Below are 21,533 nucleotides of genomic sequence, written 5' to 3' on the forward strand. Positions count from 1 at the left end.
GGGGGGGGGGGGGGGGGGAAGAATAAAATAAAATGCACAGAAAGAAGAAACAAAAGGTACGTGGTGGCAGAACTGGAGCAGAAGACAAAATTGGTTGCTCAAGGGGTTTATCAGAAGATAAAAGAGCAACAATGACACAGCCATCGTGGACAGACCATAAATAAATTGCTTAATGGAAGAGAACAAGTAGCAAAGAAATAAAAATGACAGACATAATTTGGGTTCTTTTTTTAGTGTTATGTTGTGAACAGCAATTATTAAACACTAGATATCATTAAGGGATTATGTAATCTCCCGTTAAATTGGGATTAAACAAGCAGGAGGCATTTTAAAAAGATATTTAGTCGATAAAATCCTCCTCCTTTGCATGTGGCATGGGTGAACTCAACACTCAGGTGGATGCTGACATACCCTCACCTGTCTGATGGAGGCACAGACTAATGGAGACTCGGCTTCAGAATGTGTGGTGGGTCCTGAGTGCACAAAGAGGTACCAACGGCCCCTGTTCCGTTGGGAAGTGCATCCTCCAGGATGCTGGGACCATCTCGGCTTGGATGCAGCTGCCACCCCTGAAGCACATCCGCGCTTGCTTCACCTGGTGGCCGTGAGCCCTCGGACTGCAACAGGGATGCAGACAGAAACGTGGGCTCTGTGGTGGGCTGTCTCGGTCTCCCCAGCCCACGGATCATCCCAGGGAGTGAGGGGTCAACACCAGCTGCAGAGCGTGGTGCAGAAACCCCTGTCTGGCAGGCAGTCCAGCAGATACAGCTCTCTACAGGCTGCTAGCTCGAGGTACCCCCAGCAGTGTAGGGTTATGTCAGCAGCCAGAGCCCCAAAACCCGGCATTTGCACAGACTAGAGCAGTTCCAAGAGGAGATCCCGAGGCAGAGCCTCACCGCAGCCTCTGCAGCCCAGCTCTGCAGCAGCAAAAGATCTGACAAATTCGACTCGAGCTCCATCAAGTGTCTGCTCTGTCTCCTCAGCTGCAGGCCAGAAAGAGTTTTTACTCTCTCATTCTCTTTTGCAGGTGGCAGCACTAAACACCAGGAGAGGACTCACAAGCACAGGTGGAGGGCAGCAACGGCAGTCTCTCTTTTTGGGGCCACTCAGCCCCTTTTTCCCTCTCCTCTCCACTCCTGACTACTTTTCCCACTTGAACGGTTCTCAGGGTCACCAGCCTGCCCGTGGCAGACTTCTCACACACCCCGTGTGCCTGCAGCTGGGATGGACCTTGCTGATTCCCAAACTGCTTCTTGAGTACATCACCAGCCCTCGGCAGACGTTCGTGTCCCCATCTGTCCTTTGAGCCGCTTGGAAGGGTGCAGATCCAACTGCAATGAGCTGGGGTAGGTTCAAGTGCTTAAAAAGGAGGTTCCTGGCAACTCAAGAACCTGGCTTTTTGACAGCACGTGTCCCGGGAACGCTCCTGTGAGCGACTTGGCTGTCAGCTCTGAGGGCTTAACGAGGGTCTGGCACCACACCACCAGGCACCTGTGGAGGAGCAGGCAGGGGATGGGAGCCCCATCCCCATCCCAGCTGCTCCTGGAAGAGGACACATGGACAAGCCCCAGGAAATGGGGACTGGGGTACAGAGCAGACCCTGGGAGGATGGAGCTCCCCATCCCACTCCTGTTGGAGAGACAATTACTGAACTGTGCAGCCCATGCTTTTCCTGGGGGCATTGCTGTGCTGGGAGCAGATGTGTTTCCTCTCCTTGCCCCCCAACCTGACCCCTTTGCCTGCAGAATGGGTTCTGCCGCCTTAATCATCGCTTGCATTCCCCGACTGCCACCAGCCCCTGACAGCAGCATCAGCAACAACCTCTGAAGAAAACTGCATGCATCCTATTTCTTCAAAATTCTTACTTTTAAAGTATTGGCAAGCTCTGGGCAGTTGCTCCAGCCGCCTTCCTTTTGGCAGCTGGAAACATCTGAGTACAGACAGGAGCAGGCACCAAGCGTCTCTTACCAAACGGGGCTGAATATTCCCCTCCTTATGTTTCTTTTTCTGATGGGTCAATAGCTTCTCCTTCAGACACAGGGCAGCTGAGGGCCCCTTGCAGACAGGTTGTTTCCTCTTTCCATCCCCCCCATTTTAATGCCCTTGATGACAGAGTGTTTGTTATTGCAGAACCGGTGACATTTTAACACAGCTTCATGGCAGCATCGCTCCCAGACAAGCGAGATTGCACTCCCTTCGGTGCAATTTTACACCGTGTTTGAGCCACTTCCACTCCTCTGCAAGCCATTTTCTGCACCACAGTGTTAAAGCCTCAGAACAGGGCTCCTTGGGGCCACCCCAATGGCTCCCGTGGAGCAGGCATCCGCACTCCGTGCCGTGTTATCACAGCTTGACTCTGCACTTCTCTACGAGCCAGAAATAACTCCAGCAAACTGCTCCAGTCCAACCTCAGGAGAAAGCAGGGCTCAGTCCCAGGGCTGGCATTCCAAAGGAGCTGTAGCACTGCTCCCTCGTGCCAAGCAAACGGTGTAGGCTGAATTTTCCCAGCTGCATTTTTGGCAAGGCCAAAACCAGCTTGTGAGCATTGCCAGCAGGAGAGGCAGCCAGCGCGGCCCCGTGTAGGGACATGGGGGGCCGTCAAGCAGCCCAATCTGGGGGCTGCCCTCCCTCACTGCACCCCAGAGATGCTCCCAAATGGGACAGGTGTTGCCCATCAAGACAGCATCATTTGCTGGCCAGCAGGATTTCTGGCAGTAATTCAGTAGTGATTAATTAGAAGAAAACATTAGGATATCTCCTTTGCTTCCATATACTTTGTTGTCTGTACCCCAGCGCCTGACAGGAGGAGTTTCAGTGCCAATGATTCACCTTTGGATGAATCAGGGGTAGAAAGCAGCAACTCAGCCCTTGTCCTGTCCCCCCTGCTCTTGCAGGAAGAGCCCAGCTCTGGGAGAAACTGAATATACCTGGAACTTCCCAGGCAGCTCCTGCGGGTCTCTCTCTGGAGGTGTCTCTGATGGAGATCTCTAAGGTCACACGGAAAGCTTACCACCCTACATTCCAGGGACTTTCAAGCCATGCTTGGATGCCTCTTTGATTTTTGAAACCTTCCATTGGCTTGCCACATCTCTGCAGCTTGCAAAATCCAGGGGTCTGAAGGTCTCCAGAGGACCCTGCAAGAGCAGGGTAGAGCCAGCCCTCACAGCTGGAGCAAGGCTGACTTCATGCTCCCTGCACCTGGGAGCTGTTATTGGAAGCATTGGTGCCTTCTGCCATGAGCAGGTCCCACTGGGGCAAACCAAAGGGGCTCTTGTGGCTGCGGCCACCGTGGCCATCACCCCGGGTTCAGGCTGAACAAAAATCCTGCTGGAACACCCCACCATCATCCACGTCAGCTCCCAGTGCTGGCACAACCAGTGACACCTATAAGGAGGTGTTTATTAGAAGGCTGCTGGCAAAATAGCCTCCCAACACACATGGGAGCAATTACTTCTGTGTTTTTCCCTCCAATTTTAATAGTCCTTATAATCTACATAAATTTCATTAGCTGCATTTATATGGTCACTAAACTGCTTGATACAGTATTATATTCACAGCGGGAAATTATTTGCCATTCTGGTGAAAATGAGCATTTCCTAGTTTTGTCAGTGCAGAGAATTACATTATCAGGGAAATAATAACCAGCTGAACTGAAGAAGGGTTTGATTCATGGTAATTACTGATTATATGCAGATTACTTTATGGCTTTAATTCTTTGGTCTCCCACTGTTTGCTTGCTAAACCTCTAAAAACAAAAACAAAAAAAAAAGAAAAATGGTGGGGAGTGAGCGTATGAGCATCTTGTTTGTAAGGTAAATTACAGAACCTAATTTGTTGATTACATGAAAGGAAGCAGAGCTCTGCACAGACCGGGGTGGCAGTGGGAAGGAGCCAGCAGCGAGCCACGCTCACCTCCACCCCTGTGCTGCTCTCCCACTTCACACCCTCGTGACTGCAGCCCTCACCTGAGCTCGTGGCTGCTTTTAAGGGGGCTGGCCCCAGTAAAACACCTGTGGGCACAGGTGAGGACATGTGAAGGTGGCTCCTTGCTCCTCCAGCTCACAGCACCCCCCAGTCTGCCCCTTCTCTGCTTTCACCCCAGTTCACCAGACGGAGGTAAGTGGATGTATTGATTCGTTTGTGCTCAAAATGTCCCTAAAGACACTTCTTCTAGTTAAGTGCAACAAAAGGGCTCTTGCAAACCTTCAGTCTTAGCCAGCACCGTGCTTTAAAACCTTAGAAGCTGGATAGCAAACTGCAGCCTGCCTTTGACAGAAAGCTGCCCAAAAATAGAGCGGCGCATCGCCACCGCTTCTCAGCCAGTCAAGCCTTTCCAAAACAGCTCTTCTCTTCATTTCCTACAGCAAACCTTCAGCAGACTCACAATCCCCAGAGATGAAAGGGTCCTTTTGATCATATGTATTATTCTTAGCATTGCTGGAGAGAAATGGCAGCCCCTGCTCTCTCTGTGGAGGAGAGATGGGGAGTGGGGCCACGCTCCTGCCACCCCCAGCTGCCTCCCTGCCTGGGCAGCGTGGCCATCCCCGCTGTGCCCGGACAGTGCCACAACTGCTGGCTGCATTTATTTTTAAAATACATATCTATGCTTCCTTCAGTGAAAAAGTGGGTTCTGCATCCAAAAATCTCTCCCCACTTGGGAGGGGGCTCAGAAGCGTGGCTGGCTGCTGGGGGCTGCGCAGGGCTCCGTGCGCTCCTCTGCGCCGGCTGGGATCTCCCAGCTGTGAGCTCTTTATCCAGCAGATGAAAGGGAGAGTAGAAAGGGAAAGTAATTGCCAGCACAAATGACAGCCCTCTGCGCCAGCCCTGCCTGCCCCGGGGAAGGTGGCACAGAGGAATGGGGGGAGCACCCACTAAATGGGGTTCAGCACCCACTGAACCCATCAAGGATGGTCCAGAGCAGCACTCGCAGCCCCTGTGAGCACTGGCACAGCACAGGGATGCAGCCAGGCTCCGGGATGGAGGGTTGGCACCACCAGCACACCCATGGGAGCCTCCAGAAAAGCACCTTGTCCCCTTGGTCGGCACCAGCCATGATGGCTCCCACAGCCTGACCATGGGGCAATGCTGTTCCTTCCACCCACATTATTGCCCTCACTAGTAAACATCCCCCACCCAGGTGCATAATCAGATCCTCGGCTGTTCCCGAGTGCCCTAGCAGATGAAATGCCCTGACTCTGTGCCCCACTCACTGTAATGAGCAGCCCCACTCATGGGACAGCTTCTTCAGAAGTGGTCCCCACTCCTGACATGATGTTAACAGGGATGTTTTAGCCTTGGAGAGCTGAAGGTGGCCAGGTGGCCCCACCAGCAGGCTTTTGTCTGCCTGTGCAGGATGGCCACCCTCTGTATTTCTGAACATCTCCCTTTGCAGGTCACAAGCCTTTAGGAGAACGACACACGCCACTTTGTGCTGACCAGTAAGAGTTACTCATCTTGACATTTACCCCCTTATTTCTCTGCCTTCCTGTGGTGCAAGAATAATACTTAAAATGTAATGATAATGAAATAAATACAATTAAAAGAGAGCTGCCTTCCTTTGGGCTGCTTGCTATGGGAAGGCCGCTTCTTCCTGCTCTGCCCCAGCTGTTTCACCCACCTCCTCCATCAGACAGCATTTGATCAACCACAGCCAATTAGCAGAATGTGGATCATGAGTCGTTTCTGTGCCACTGGTGCCGGGAGACGGCGTGTGGGGCTCTGCTCTCTCTCTGAGCTGGCGGGCTCACCACCAGCCCCCTCGGGATGAGGGTGTCTCACCAGGCACCCAACAAATCCCCCATTCCCAGGCCTCAAGGGGTCCCCCCGGGTTCCTGCCGGGAGCAGCAGCCGTGGAGCCGGAGCCGGGCATCAGGAGGTGGCAGCATCTCCCCGCCATGCGGAGCCACAGCCGGGCACCGCTCCCCGCCGCCTCGCAGACACCTGAAGTGCTCTTTTCCAGAGAAAAGAAGCCATTTTTTTATTGCTTTTACTTTCAAGGCCCGCGTTTGGCATCTCATACTTTCTGTATACCATTTATTCCTATTTTTAGCTCTCCTTTTCTTTCCTTTTTTTTTGGGAAGGAGTTACAAGAGGTAGCCAAAAGGCAGCAAACCACCTGCAGCAGCTGGAGCAGCATCTCAGGGTCTCACCCAAGCTGTGCTGGTCACTCCCAGTCCCCAGTGAGGATGGGCATTGAAGGAGAGGGTCTCCCTGGGCGTGTCTGTCACCCACACTAGCTCTAACTCTTAGGTGATGCCAAGGCAAGGTGACCCCTTCCAGCTGTCATGCACCACATGGCAGTACTGCTCCCTGGGGCTTCGTAAAGGTGATTTTTTTCCCAAAGAGTTTCCCCGTGTTTTCCCCACCCAGCATGACCCTGGAATGCATTCTGGGGTTGCACCACCGATGCCACCACCACAGCCCATGGCCACTGCACTGAAACGCTGTGGGCCCCGGTGACAGAGGCTTTAACATTGGCCTCTTCATTTGCACAAAGATGGCAGAGTGGCTCATATCCTCCTAGATATAAGAGCTGGCAGGGGCTGTCCGTGGGTTTCAGCCTCCATGCACACCAAGAAGCTAAAGCAGGCGCTTGGTGTGATACTTCTGTGCCCTGGCACCTCCTCAGGTGACAAGGGTGAGCAAACCTGCCCAGAGAGGACAAGTGGCTCTGCGGGGTATCTCTGGGGAGCACCCCCTGCCACTGTTAGCACTCACGGGCACCAGCGCTGGGCTCGGACATCTCACCCCTGTGGCAGTTTGTCTGCTCCTGGCAATTTGTCGGGTCAGGCAGCATCAGTGATCCCACACCAAGCCCCCTGGGGCTACCTCCCGGGATGAAGCCCTGCCCCAGGGCAGAGCCAGCCCTCTCCCCAGGGCAGCTGGTGGGTTCAGAACTCGCTTCCCAGTGCGCATCTTTGCTAGGTACTGAGCGTTATATATTACATACATATGCTGTGCACACTTGCATGCTCCCGCCAACACACGAGTTGTTTTACAGTGTGCTGGAGTGTTACCATCACAGAAGTGTTTGTACTGGGAGGGAAAACTGGATCCCGGCCCCCGCTGCATCAGGCACAACACAGCTACAGAAAAAAAATAGTCCTGCCTGGAGCTGGCCAAAGCTGAGCTCCTAGATCCTGGTTTCAACGGATAAATAGAGGAGCTGATGATGTGACAAGCTGAGTGATGGCATCTCCCAGTACTTTCAGAGGAGCACTCTGGGAAAAGGCTTTCACTGTTCTGTGAAAACGCTGGAAAGCAGGAAAGCACAGTTTAGCTGAAAGCATTTGCAGTAGTCAAGAAAAAGCTAACGTCTACTGATAAATTTTTGTCTCATCTGTAAGCATGAGACATTGCAAGAAAAGCTAGCTTTTTACTCAGATCTTAGAGGATAGGGGGGCTGCCAGAGGGGTATTTTCCAAGAGCATCACTCAGGTTAAAAGGCCGAGCATCCTCCAGGCAAACTTACCAAGAAATCCCTGTGCTTTTCCCTGTTGCTGCTGTACCCATCTCAACATACACCTGGAGCTGGGGGGGAGCAGCCCCCCTCTCCTGGGAAGGAGAGGAGGGCGACACCACTGAGACCCCTCTGTGCCTGACTCACAGGACAAGTCCTAACCCCCATCCAGGCGAAGCTGCTGGTCCACGGGGCCACTTCGCAGAGCTGGGGAAAGGCTATTTCATAAAAAGAAAGGGGTGAGTATGTATAAATTCAGAGCCCGCTGCCCCACAAGACCACCCATGTGTGTTGGGGAGCGGTGGGGGTGTTGCTGCCTGATTTGTGCCTGTCCTGCCCCTTTCAGTGAAGCTGGGCTGTGGTGGGAGGCTGTGTGGCTCCAGCAGAGAGTCCAGCCTGCTGAGAAACAGACAGGGCTGGCACAGCAAACAGCCCCCCACATCCCCTTGAGGGAAATAATCCATCCCTCCCTCCCGAGCGTTTGCACACAAACAGTGGTGGCCTCTCCTCTATCAGCAACCGGATATTGGGGTATCGGTGCCTGTGATTTCGGCGGCTTGTTTAAGTGCAGATTTTCCCTTTATGGGCTGCAATAAATCGGGATGATGATGTCGGCTAAACTACTAGCTTTCTCTTGGTTAGTTTTCCGCACGTTAGGCTTTTGCTATCGCTGATAACTGGGCATATTCCTGTGTCAAGTGCCTTTTTAACATAAACGTGGTGTGGAAAGAAAATAATGTAAGGATCTCCCCTCCCCTTCTCTTCAAGGCAAAGCCATCACAAAGAGCCAGCCATAAAGCAATACGAACTCTTCTTGCAAATCACGTGGTTGTGCTAAACATCTTTATTAACCTGATGTTCACAGAAAAGTACATGCTCTGGGAAAACACCAACAAGGGTAATGTATTTTACCTGGCAGTTGATCACATCTGGCTGCTACGTGCTTTGCTATGACCATTTTAAAGTTGGTTACCAGTAGCACTGGGTATTCGCAGTGGAGACAGTACAGAGAGAGTGTGTTACAGATGTGTGCCGCCAAAAATGGAAGACCGAGACCGTAACCCCAACCCAAACCCTGGCCATCAAGCAGGACTGTGTATGAGGGACTTGGCCAACCTACTCCTTGCTGAGAACGCAACGCTTGGACAGCAAGCCCAGTGCCATGGATCTTGTATCCCGCAGTGCCCACGGCAGAAAAGTATGTTTTGGGTGACAGCCACCTCCGAGCAGGCACTCGCTGCCACACGCTGCCCTGCCTGCCCCAGAGACAAGTGCCTCTGTGAGCACCTCACACCATTTCCACTGCCCAAGGAGCCTCCTGCCTCTTCTTCCTTCATTCAGCCCCTGCATCTCTTTGCACAGTGTGTCCATGGGATGTTCCTGGATCTCACATGTCCTTGGAAAGGCGTACCCAAGTGACACCAGTCATAGTGGAAATTGCTCTGTAACACAGGTCTTCTAAAGCCAGATCAAGGCTTTCACTCAACAATTACTTAGGGTAGTGAACGAGTAGGGTTTCTGAGGGGGTCATCAATGCACCGCCCTGCTCTATGGGTGTTGGACAGCATCTGGTCCCCCACCCTTACTCAGAATGCATCCTGTCACTGTCCCTCATAGGGTTCAGAAAACCGAATTCTTGCCTTTTTTTTTTTTTTAACTAACAAAGTTTGACTAATTCAAACTCAGTAGCACGAGCACCTGAACAGATTGCATCCCCCCAGGTTTTCTACAAGGTACTTTATCGAAAGTTACTATAATTTAGATAAATGTCTGCTGTCGTCACCAAGCCTATAGCTTTGACAAAGGCAGCTATTGATTTTGTCTGATGTGATCTGTCCCATATGAACCCACGCAGCTTCTCACTCATCAGCTTGTTATCTGCTACATTATTACGTATTGATTCCCTTATTTGCTTTGTATTTACCAGCTGCAGAAATTGGCTGAGTTGTTTGGCAATTTGGGGGACCAACCTTCCCGAAGACTTTTTGAAAACTCTCCAGTTTTCTCACAGCAAAGCTTGGCCAGTGTTTGTCAGAGGGATGGCATTATTTCCTGCAGCTTTCCACAGGTTCCCTGAATGGCCTGAGCAGAAGGGGAACCAGGTGATCCCTTAAGATCCTTCCTACCCTGACCTTTCTGTCAAAGCCATAAGCTCTGCCCTCTGAGACACTGACTTGTGCATGTATGCACATGCACATTTGCCTTAATTCTACCAGCAGACACTGTTACAATTACCATTAATTAAAATGAATGGCTGTGTCTTAATGACATGGACTAGAATTTGACCCCATTCATTCATCCACATCGTTATGATTTAATTTGCAGACTCTATAGTGCTGCGCCAGCTGCTACAAAGCACGTAGAAAAGACCTGAGCATCTCAAGGAGATTTTCTTCCACCCCCTGCTATTTTTGGTTGCACCAGCCCCTGCTCACTGAAGACCCTTCCTTCAGCCTAATGGGTGGTCATTCATACTGTATGGATGGGAAGGGCTCAGATCAGCTGTGGTAAACAGGGGCGGGCAGTCTGGTATGAGGAGTGATTCAATAACCCTTCTCTCCCATCAGCTGTAGATAAACTGGAATAAAGAACATCTCCATGGAAATCACTTTACTTGGGCCATTTTTCCCAGACTGCTATTCATTCATCACCAGTTACCAAACCCAGCTTTAGCTAAAGAGGAAAGATGGTTTACTCCATAATAGTTCTGCACGGTGTCTCAAGGAAACAGAGTGCTTCAGCTTGTACCTGCAGGTAGAGCTGTCCTCAGATGACTTCAGTCGTTTCTCTATAACAACATGGAGGTCAGCTGGGTGTAATCGTTATAGGAAATGTACCAAAGCACCTCCTACTGTGAGGGATGATTTGTAGCCCTCCCTCTTAACAACGGGCTTGCACGCAAGGAAGTCCAACAAAGGAAAACTTGATTTAAAAAGATGTGTACGTATACATACACACAAACTCAGAGTTCAATGCTTGATTAAGAAGATGCTGACACTCTGCAGGAAATATTTTTGGGGAAAAACCTGCCATATTCAATCATAAACAATTCTGCTTGTACAGGTTCTGTTCTGGTGTCTAGACATTGTATGAATTGGGAGGAGAAATGCTGGCCCTGGGAGGCCAGCAGTACAGAACAAAGTAATCATAAAGTCTGGCCTAAAGAGAAGATGGAGGACTGAAGCGTCTGTAGTATCTCAGTACCTGCCACTTAAGTGTTTACAAGCAGCAAATTAAAGAAGAGAGAGTGAGACTATATCAGTGATATGGAACAATAGCGCTGGAAGAGACCTCATGAGTCCATTCAACCTGTTGCTCTGTCAGGAGTGAAACTTGTTCTCCCTGTGTCATTCCTGGTGGATGTTTGTGACTTGCTGTGGGAGGTTTCCCGTGTTGGAGGTCCCCACAACCTCCCTCCACAGACTGTTCCAGTGCTCCTTTATTTCTGCCAGTGGACAACTTTCTGGTGTCAAGCTTGACTCTTCCTTGCTGTAATTTAAGCCCACCATTCGTTGTTCTACAAACCATGGATGTGGGCTGCACATGATTTCCTTCCAGTTTTACAACAGCTTTCACATACTGGAGGAGCCTCCACAAACAGTGAGGGGATGCTGTCGACCAAGCTCAGCTCATGATATTCCTCCAAGGGTTTGCTACATGGCTGGTCACTCCCCATCCTGGATTTGCACAGTGGATTTTCCTGCTGAGCTGCTGTGCTTGCCCCTAATAGACTATCCTTTTTATTTTTTTAATCTCAGTCTCTCTTTCAGACTTGCTAATATCATGTTGAACATCAAGTTGGTCCTCCAAGGTAACTGCAGCCCCTCCCAGCTGCCTGACAGCTGCACAGGGAGCAAGTATTCTCCCTGCTCCACCACCCAAGTAATTTATGAGATAATTGACTCACACTTTGGCTAAGACAGACACCTGTGAAACATGACAGTGCATCCTCCTGGCCTGGCAGCACCCACCCAGTGATTGGTCTCTCAGGGGGGTTTACAGAGAAATTCACCCCAACCAAGTTCTTCTCCCTTGCTTGCTTTCAATGCTCCTGAGAGGTTGCGCAGAAGAATTAGGGTTTATGTCAGGCTTCCTTTCTCCACTGTTGTTATGAAGGACATTTGCATAAAGAAGCTGTCATATTTGTAGAAAGAAAAAGAAACAAAATGAACTCAGCAATGGGAGAAGAGACACAAATGAGCAATTAAAAGGTCTCAAGCTCTGCAGATCCTCAGGTCACGCTGCCTACAGTGTACGCTGCTCCAAGTACTTTATCTGCAGACCTTAACAATTAAAACCAGCAGAAGAGACATATAAAACATCAAGGTTTCCACTGTATCTCTCTATAAAGGAACATTTTCAAAAGCTAGAAACAACCACCGTCGGGTCACAGCATAAAGGAGCTGGCAGAAAGATGGACAACATCTATGTGATGGATGAAGTGTGCAAGTAGCTCTTGAGAATGCTTGAGAAATGCAGCTTGATGGGAAACTGCACCAAGCAATCATTCTTCTCTCTCCTTTGCCTGGGGTGAACTGGGGGGATGGACCCGCTTAACCACAGCACAGCAAGAACATCGCAGCCGATCAATAGCCCAAAGTGCTGGAACAGCCGAGAAGTTGTTGCTATGGATTTATATAGGGTTATAAATTTTAAGGGGAGGTCACCTGAGAGTAATCTTAAGGAGCAGGAACAGCAACTTTTCTTCTTTGTGGAAGCAAAGAGAGGTGATACTGGGACAGGCAAAGTTGTAAACGTCATATTAAGGCATTTGGGAACGGAACAAAGGCAAGACAATGTAAAAGCTGCCCTAGGTTGTTTAAAAGATATTTTTTATTGCCTGCGGGTGATACATTGAAGGACATAAATGTGGATTTCTCAGTCTCAGCTTCTGATAAGGAAAGCCAGCAAACTACAGTCCACAACTGGAGCCTCTCTGAGAGGCAGCAAGACAGAGGGATCCATCTTCCGCTGCCTGCCCCACTGCCTCCATGGGGAGGAAGGCCCCCAAGCAGCACACCACCACCACCACCTGCCCTAGGCTGGGCATTCCTGTGACCGGAGTGGCAGAGACAAGACACCCACCTCCCCGAGGGACCCTCAGAGGGGCTTGTGGCAGAGCTGGCTGCCACAGCTCCCCTGAGCTGGGTTGTCCTGCCCAGTTTGCCCCCACCTCTCTGCCTCCTGCCCACAGCTATGCAGCAGGGCTTTCATGTCCATATTAAAAAGAATCCATCAGCAGAAGTGTTGCTGCAGGGGGAGAGCCTTTAGCTCCACCAGAGTGTCTGACCGACCTCTCAGATACCCACAAAAGCAGCTCGTGGTGTGTTTTTAGACCAACCTGAATGTGCCTGTGTGTTGGCTGTGCCCTGGCAGTGGGACTCCACCACTGCACCCACCTTAATCTGTTCTGCTCCTACCCTGGCACCTGGAAAAAATGATCCACAGCTTCACAGAACCTTTATTTTCCCCAAACTTGCCTCCCATGGAACTGATGCTGTGTCTGACAGCACAACAACTACAACAAAGTATACTAATCTCTCCAATTTCATTGCAAATGAAAATAATGCAATTAGCTCTTCCTATTCACACATAGGCAGCATCTGATTACTCTTAGGACTCGCTATTCCAGTGTTACAAGAGAGGTCTCATGCGATGGGATGCTCTGCAAATACCTGTCTCCCACACAATGGTCTTTGAGTGCCACAGAGCAGCTCAGATCCCCAGGACAAGGGAGTCCATCTTCAGCCACGTCAAGTCAAGGAGCTGCTCCGAATCTTGGGTTTATGCTTAGTGCACAGATCAGACTTCATCCCCAAACCCTCCCTGCAAAGGCTTTATGATGTGTTCATTTTTGACGGTGTAATTCAATCAACTTTATTATTTTCCTCAAGCCATTTATAGAACAGCAATTGTACAGAAAGGTGGAGCCCTTTTAACTTATTTGTCTCACATTTCTCTCATTTGCCACTGCACAACTACATATAAATCAGGATACACCACTGCTCAGAAAAATCATATATGCTTTAGGAAAACCTAACCTCCTACTGATTAAGAAAAATTAGCATAGTATCAAAAGTCAGAAATTTATATTGGAAAAGAGCAAGGTCTCCATATTTAATGATGCATCTAATTTCTGACAGAAGAAACTTCTTTTGACAACACCTTAGTGTTACCTAGATGCATGTCTTCCTATAAAAAGCAGCAACAACTGGAAGTGACAAATTCCATCTGCCTGCAGGTATGCAATCACATTATCTCACCGTGATGCAAAGGATAATGTGTCACTGAAAGTGATGATTAAAAAACTTCAGTCATTCCAAATGTGTCCTAGATCTAATTACATTTTATGGAAGACTCAACCTTCGTTCAAACAATCTACATCTTGGAGAATGTTTCCAGAGCCTCTCATTCTCTCGCACTCCCTGATGGCCCTCAGCCTTTCCACTTCCTCCTTCAGCTCAATCACCAGGCTGAGGAGATCATTCACCTGTTCACATCTGACACAGGTGTTGTCCTCACAAACCACCATGACAATGGCCCGGCCCCGGCACTCCTTGCAGCCTGAGGCCTGGACACCTACATGTTTGCATGGGGCTTCTGTCTGGGTGCCCACAGCTTTCTTAATAAGAGTTTTTGACCTGGTTCTAACCATAGCTGGATGTCTGCAAGCAAGAGACAACAGAATGGTCAGTTAGAATGAACGTGCTAGTTGTCTGCTTAATAGAGAAACAGAACTTACCATGTAGAAAGGCAGAGGCGCAGAAACCTGCTGCACAAGTTACAGCTTCGTGAGGTGCCAAGCAGGACACCCCTTCAAGCACTGCTTTCTGCTCGGTGGGCCAAGACTTGGCCCTCCCCGGGGCTCCTTATGGGGTGTGATGAGCCGTGGGAGGTGCTGGCACCGCCCAGGCCCCTCAGCAGCCCGCCCACCAGCTGTCAGCCTCCACCACGAGGAGAAGGCTTTGCCCTGCGCCTAAAAAAGCCCCCAAAAGAGCTTCTTGCCGGCCTTTTTAGCTACAGATCCCTTCACCCAGCGCAGTCTTACCTGCCCTGGAGCCGGTCTCTGCCGCAATGACCGTTAATCGTGTTGATGGCTCGTTTAAATGAGCCGCGGGAGGTGGTGGCGCCGCCCAGGCCCCTCAGCAGCCCGCCCACCGCCTGTCAGCCTCGACCACGAGGAGAAGGCTTTGCCCTGCGCCTAAAAAAGCCCCCAAAAGAGCTTCTCGCCAGCCTTTTTAGCTACAGATCCCGTCACCCAGCGCAGTCTTACCTGCCCTGGAGCCGGTCTCTGCCGCAGTGCATGATAGAAACACAGGCTCCTTTGTCTGAAAACAAAGGAAAATGTCTGTTCTTTTAGGAAAACAGCAAGGATCATGGACTAACCAAGACTGGCTGTGTTCAGGCGCAGGGGCTGATGGCATGTGCAGTGCCCGGCTCCTGCTCTGGTCCTTCCTGGGTGGAAGGGAGCCTGTGACACAGGGAGAGCTGCTGGGAAGCCCTCTCCTTCATGGGGAAGGTGCAAGAGATGGTGCGAAGAGGCTCTGCCCCCACACCTTGTGTCAGAGACACAGGGGGCAGCAGGGGATAGAGAAGGCATGTTGTCTTGTAAGTGATCACCAAGTCTGGGTGTGCAGCTAGAAGTTTAATTGTGCTCAAAGGCAGGGTGAAAGGTGGATCTTGACTGTGTTTTATTCCTCCACAAGGATGGGCAGCTCAAGCGATCTGCTTGGACTTGCAGCTGTCCATTTGAGGGGTCTAGAATTTATGCTAACTCAAATGATGCCTCAACAAACAAATGTTTTTGGTCTCTTTTGTCGTGTGCAGCACCATCCTGCTGCTGGAAGGGTGCACCACATTTAGCTGATGTACACAAGATACCTGTTTCCATGTTGTGCAGATCGTAGCCCACTTATCTTTCCTCTGGCTCTTTCTCTCCTACCATGTGTATTATGATGCCAGCAAAGTAGGATGATAAAAAAAAAGAATGGGAATCTGCTGGAATAAAACCCTTCACTACCAGTCTTTGCCACAGCGTGTGGACCCTGCACAGAGACCACACCGTCACTTCACCTCCCGCCACCTTCCATCACTTCGCTGCAGCAGACAGAGCTGACAGGAGCAGACCTGCCCCCGCTGAACCAGCTGCCACATCTACTGTCAGTGCTGAGTCAGCACTTATGGCTCTTCAGGAGTCCCGGTGGCAGTTGGATTATTTCCATGCCAAGTTACTGCCCTCCATAAATGAAACACTGCCCCTGGAAGAATGTTCTCCCTGGGAGAATTTTCTGTATGCAGAGGAAAGAGTTTAAACATCGAGAGGGCAGGGAAATCCATGTCAGTTTTCCTCTCCTGAGCAAAACGCAGCAGCTCAGGAGCTGCTCCCTGAGCTTTCAGCTGCAGTGGGTCCCAGGGAGAAGTTCACTCAATGAGGAACAGGCAACGGGGAGACACCTCACAACTCAGAGTGACCCCCCAGAGAAGCAAACCCAGCATGGGTTCAGGTGAGCTCCAGATGTGCCCTTCCTCCCTGCGGAGCTGAATCGCACGCACTCAGTCAGTCCTTGCCATCCGAGTTGCATGTCTCCATCATGAAGCAGCAAGAAGGAGAAAATTGTGGTTTTTTGTTTTCCCCTTTGTCTTTTTCTCTTTTTAAACGACTGCCACAAAAGCCAGCTGAAGAGCTTAGGAGCAGCTGCGCTACCAGAAATGATTTTTTACTTCATTAAAAAAATGTATCCTTTTAAAACGAGAGCAGCAGAATGGAGATTAGAGCTTCTAGTGCTTTGCTGGGTGTTACTTTAGTGCCTGTGGATCATTACATTGATAAAAATATGTACAGACTCACTTTTCAGGTTTAAAAGTGTTTTGTCCTTTTGTTTGCTTAGCTAAATGAAGAGGTTTTGTTTGACCTGTGATTTTGAATCCAGCTGGCTTTTTAATATACAGTGACTCACACAAAGCAGCCTGCAGAGTTGGTCTCGTTTCCACCGTTACACCGACGATTTCAGCAGAAGCCCCACAGAAAATCAAGCAACATAGGGGGCTTTCGGCCCGGCTCCCAACCAGGCTTCCTCACCAGAGCTCTGCTCTTCTTTCTCTAATCTCTCCTGCTGAAACGAGGGAGCTAATCACAGGGAGCGGCACTTCATGCAAGCCAAATTGCTAGGCTCTGGCCTTTTGAGGCACTGCAAGAACTGTAAGATTTTCAAGGCTAGTAATAAACCATTAGTTTCTAATGAAAATTGGTGCTGAGGCCTGGGACTTCCTGCCTCAAAATGGTATTTTTTTATAATGAGATACTGTCATTATCTTGGCTGATGTGCAGTAGAGCATCACTGGTTTTAGTGGGAGCATGCGGGGAGCTCTTTCAACCAAGAATGACATTATTCTATCTTCTTCAGAATAAGCCAAAGAATTTTTAAGGGTGGTAAAGCAGGAAATCTCACTTCCATTTTCAGTAAAGGCTTATAATATCATATATTATTACCAAACACTGGACCTGATCCTTGCTCCTAACCCAGTGTGTGTTTTCTCCCCTCACAGGCTGCACCGGTGATGTGAGAACATAAAAACCATTGAGCACACGGGCCCACGGGGACAAGGAAAGATCTGTGCTCACGGGTGGTGATGGCAGCTCCTAATGCAGTTCTGCACTCTCTGAGCAGGCAAATCTGCCTGTTGACTTTTGGAAACACAAGATCAGAGTGAGCACAAGGTTGTCCCCCTCGCTGGCTTGCCATCAGGGCTGCCTGGGGGTCATAGCGATGCACTGCCCAGTAACTGGCAATAGGGGGGCTCCAGGAATTTTTGTCTTCCACAAATCATTTCAGGACCAAGGTAAAAGTGCCATCATCTGACAACAGGAGGAGTCTGTGGGTCCAGATGTCGCAGGTGTAACACCATTTTCTCAAATAAATGTCTGCTGTCTCAATAAAAAACTCAGCAAGGAAAACATCAATAGTATACACAATTCCCAGACTTCCTCCTTCAGGAATTGCAGCTCTTCTTTTTCTGAAGTGAGATGTTATTTGGGGAGGCAAGAGGTTATGTAGCCTGCTTTATGTTATTCTGCTCAGGTATCCCTGCAGAACAGGGCTTGCTTTGAAAATGAAAGGTCGTATTTTACTGCAAGTGGGTTGACGTCAATTTCACTCTCAGGGCTAACCAAAAAACATCAAAATACTCTCTCCTCTTTTGCCTTAGTCTTTCCCAGAAAGTACGAGTCAGCAAAAACTTTCTGAATATGGTTTATAGAAAAAAACATCCCACATTTGTAGTGTCCCAACAAAACGAATGGCTAAGATCACTGTAACCCAAATTTGCTTCCTAGAAGCGGGGAAGAATGCCTGGGGAAATACCTTAAGTGTGTCGTATTTTTAACAGGAGGGATCCAGCTCTATTTTGTAGATTCAGTAAGACATTGGGGAAAGCTCTAAACAAAATATGGTCATACAGTTAAAAAAAAAAAATTGAAACAAAGCAAATAAAAATGGGCTAAAAATGGAAAAGTAACTCACCTCAGTCCTTTTCAGTCCTGGATGAAGTGGTTTATTAGTGAAGTAGAATAGTATTCATCAAAGTTTTCTATATTTAACTTTTATACAGCTTGTCACTGCTTAATGAATTTATGGTGAAAATCCCCTATGCTCAGTTCCTGACAGAGTTAATGGAGGGCGGTGGCATCAAGCGTGGTCTCTAGCAGATTCTGTCTCCTTAACTTCAGGGTCTAAAAGTCCTCATAAGAAATTTCTCCTAGGGGCTTTTAGAGCTGATATGGGTTTTCAGAGCCTGCACAGGGCTCCCAGGCTCAGATCCTACTCATCATCTCACACCTGGGTGCAGGTTCAGTGCACTGAAGCGGAGGTGGTTTCACTGTGGTCCACACAGGAATGACAAAGATTTATGAGACTAAAGCTTAGCGGATGGCAAGTTTTCAAGTTTTACCAGTAAGTGTTGCCAGATTTCACCAGCCCAAGGTACTCGTTGGTTGTTTTTCTCAGCAGTTACTACTATGGGTTGTTTTTCTCAGCAGTTACTACTATGGGTAATGCAGCATGTTTGGCTGAGTCTATGCAGGTCATTAGAGCAGGGCCAGGATGCTCCAGCCAGCAGTTTGGTCCCTGGCTTTACATGGGGAAAAGAGGTTAGGCATGCTCTGTGCCACCTGGCCACAGGGCTAGAGTGCAGGCCTTGCTCTCTTTTATTTACCTGCTTAGATGTAGCATACAAGATAAGGGTTTAAAAGAGGGAGAAAAATAATATTTTTCACTAGCAACTTTGGAGTTCTGAGTCCAAGCAATGTTTTCACCCATGACAAGATCTGATTTAAATCCTATTTGTAACATCACTGCAATGGTGCCCTGATGAACTGCGTGCCTGAAAGTGGTCATCAATTGCAATGTCACATTTGTAATTATTAAAATTGATAAAAATAATGGGGCTAGCGGAGTCTGGAATACAGGTATGGTTGTAAATGAAGCATCTTTATATTATCAGTGAAATGATATTGGTTCTCATAGTACTTGCACCCACATGAATACAGCGTTACTGATTCACAGCCTCGCTGGGGCTTCTTGGATGCTCGTGGCCCCAGGTGCTCCAGCAGGCAATTGCCCAGTCATAAACTGGGAAACAAAGTAGTCCAAACTTTTTATATGGTACTGTGCATATAAAAGTAATTTGTTTCAGCCCTTAAATAAAAATTGAAATGATAGTGATAAGCTATAACACAACTGGGATGTAAATGCAGCATAATTAAAAATAAATAAGCAGCAACAGTGCTGCTGAAATCTGCTGTGCCTGTTATTGCTCTAAATAAATCAGTTGCTGGTGAATTTGAACCTGAGTGAAGAAGTGTTTTTGAACTCTGAACAACATTGACCTCTGATGGACTCCTTGAAGCCACTAAGTCATGGGATTATCAGAAAACTGTGTACTGCTCTGAGAGAGGCAGACAGCAAAGATGCACTTAAATGATTTTTCTACAGCACGCAGTCCAAAAAAGGGAGAGAGAGGAAAAACTCAGGTTCCCCTCAGAACTGCGGATGATAAGGAAAGTCAATTTATTATGGCATTTTACAGGCTTTTAGGGAGGAAGACTGTGACCTTTTTTTTCTTTATTTCTTTTTTTTTTCCCCCCTCCAGTGTTAGACTAAAAGAGAAAAAAAGGAACCTAACTTAGAGTCCAATTTCTCCCCACAGTTTGATAACTTTTTAATGGAGCATTATAACAAAGGGCTAACTTATAACCTGAAGACGAAAGCTACTGGAAACCTGGAGAATAACTGTAATTAGCAGCCTATTTGACTGGGGTTTGTGTTTCTTTGGTTGCTGGAGAATAAAAAGGAGTTTGTGCTCTTTGTTACTCTCTCTTTGCCAGAGTAAAGAAGAGACCAAACAAACAAGCAAGCAGCAAGGTGCCTTTCTTGGTGCAGTATTTCATCTCCATAGTGAATGATGATCTCTTTAGGCAGAATTACATGGGGAGCTTTCAAAAGTAAACAAAGGAACTTTGCTCAATTGGCATATTTGAAAGCCCTCCTATTTCTAAAAGCATAGAAGCACACAAACTTATATTAATGTTTTTATTTGTATACAAAATGTTATAATTTATCTATATTGTGCAGCAAAGTATAGATACACACACACATACATACATACATCCCCCCCCTCCCCTACACACACACACATGTACAAATACAACACAAATACCACTTTCTTTCTCTCTGCCCTTCAGAAAGGCAACACTGTTTTGGCAGGTCAGCAGCTAGAAATAAGGTGCTATAATTAAGCGGTATTGGAATGTCTTCACTTTACAAATGTGATGTGCAAATTTATATACAACCACTTTTTTTCACAGAACCCCAAACTCCGTACCCCGAACCACTCTCAGAGATACAAACATGTATAAAGTGCTAATACTTAAGCGTGTTTCCAATGACTTCATGACGTAGTTTGAAGTTTAGAACAGGCACTGGAATAGTTCACTGAGTAGATTGTCCTCGGTGCGGTATGACAGAGAGAAAAGTCACTCAGACATCGCTAGGGGACCGGGAGCGAAAGGACACTTTAGCTTGAAAGCAGCCACAGAAGAGCACCCACATGGATCTCTGGATTTCCTGGTTTCTGTAGGCGTAAATGATGGGGTTGATCATGGAGTTGTAGGTGGCGGGTAGAAGCGTGGCGTATGTGTACACGGAAGGGTAGTCGGGATCCCCCACTACACAGTAGATGGCAAAAGGCAGCCAGCTGGCTCCGAAAGTCCCGAGGATTATAGCGAGGGTAGAGACCCCTTTTTTGGTGGCCACGTAGTGCGAGGCAGTCAGAAAGTGCTGCTGGAGAGCTATCTGGTGGGCATGCCTGCAAACGATCTTGCAGATCTCGATGTAGAGATGGAGCATGATGAGGAAAATGAGAAAGAAAGAGGCGGACAGCAGCGTCACGTTGCTCTTGGTCAAGGGTCTGACGACGCTGCAGGTGGTGGGGTCGTGGAGGCAGTTCCAGCCCAGGACGGGCAGCAGCCCCAGGCAGAGGGAGACCCCCCAGGCGCCCGCCAGCATGGTGTGGATGCACAGCACCGTCCTCTCCGAGTAGTAGGTGAGGGCGTTGTAGAGGGAGAGGTAGCGATCGACCGTGATGGCCAGCAAGCTACTCACCGAGGCAGCGAAGGAGGCGACGAGGAAGCCCACCGTCAGCAGGCTGACCGTCTCCGAGCGGATCACGTACTGGAAAACGAAGTTGAGGATGAGGCCGAGGCCAGCCAGGAGGTCGGCGGTGGCCAGGCTGCCCACCAGCACGAACATAGGGGTGCGCAGGGCGGGCGAGTAGCAGATGATGGCCACCACCAGGGCGTTCTCGCAGGCGATGGCGGTGCCGGAGACGCAGAGCATCACATCCCAGGGGTTGAGGGCGGCGGGCTGCGCGGGGGCCCGCGACGACAGCTCCAGCGAGGTGTTGCCGCCGCCGCTGCTGCCGCCGCCGCCGCCCGGCAGCCGGTGGGCGGCCGCTCCGCTCTCGTTCAGAGCCGCCGCTGCCTCCTCCATGGCCGCCTGGTCCGCGGCGGCGGCGGCCG

General features: G+C 49.2%; 1 protein-coding gene across 1 annotated transcript; it reads right to left on the minus strand.

The window, feature by feature from the left end:
- Positions 1 to 20,032: 20,032 nt before the first annotated feature.
- GPR6 (G protein-coupled receptor 6) lies at positions 20,033 to 21,525 on the minus strand. The gene has a single exon (XM_014964487.1). It carries the CDS (start codon positions 21,502 to 21,504, stop codon positions 20,494 to 20,496), a length of 1,011 nt encoding a protein of 336 aa, XP_014819973.1. The 5' UTR covers positions 21,505 to 21,525; the 3' UTR covers positions 20,033 to 20,493.
- Positions 21,526 to 21,533: the final 8 nt, after the last annotated feature.

Source organism: Calidris pugnax, unplaced genomic scaffold (assembly GCF_001431845.1).
Source record: "Calidris pugnax isolate Ruff unplaced genomic scaffold, ASM143184v1 scaffold219, whole genome shotgun sequence".
NCBI lineage: Eukaryota > Metazoa > Chordata > Aves > Charadriiformes > Scolopacidae > Calidris > Calidris pugnax.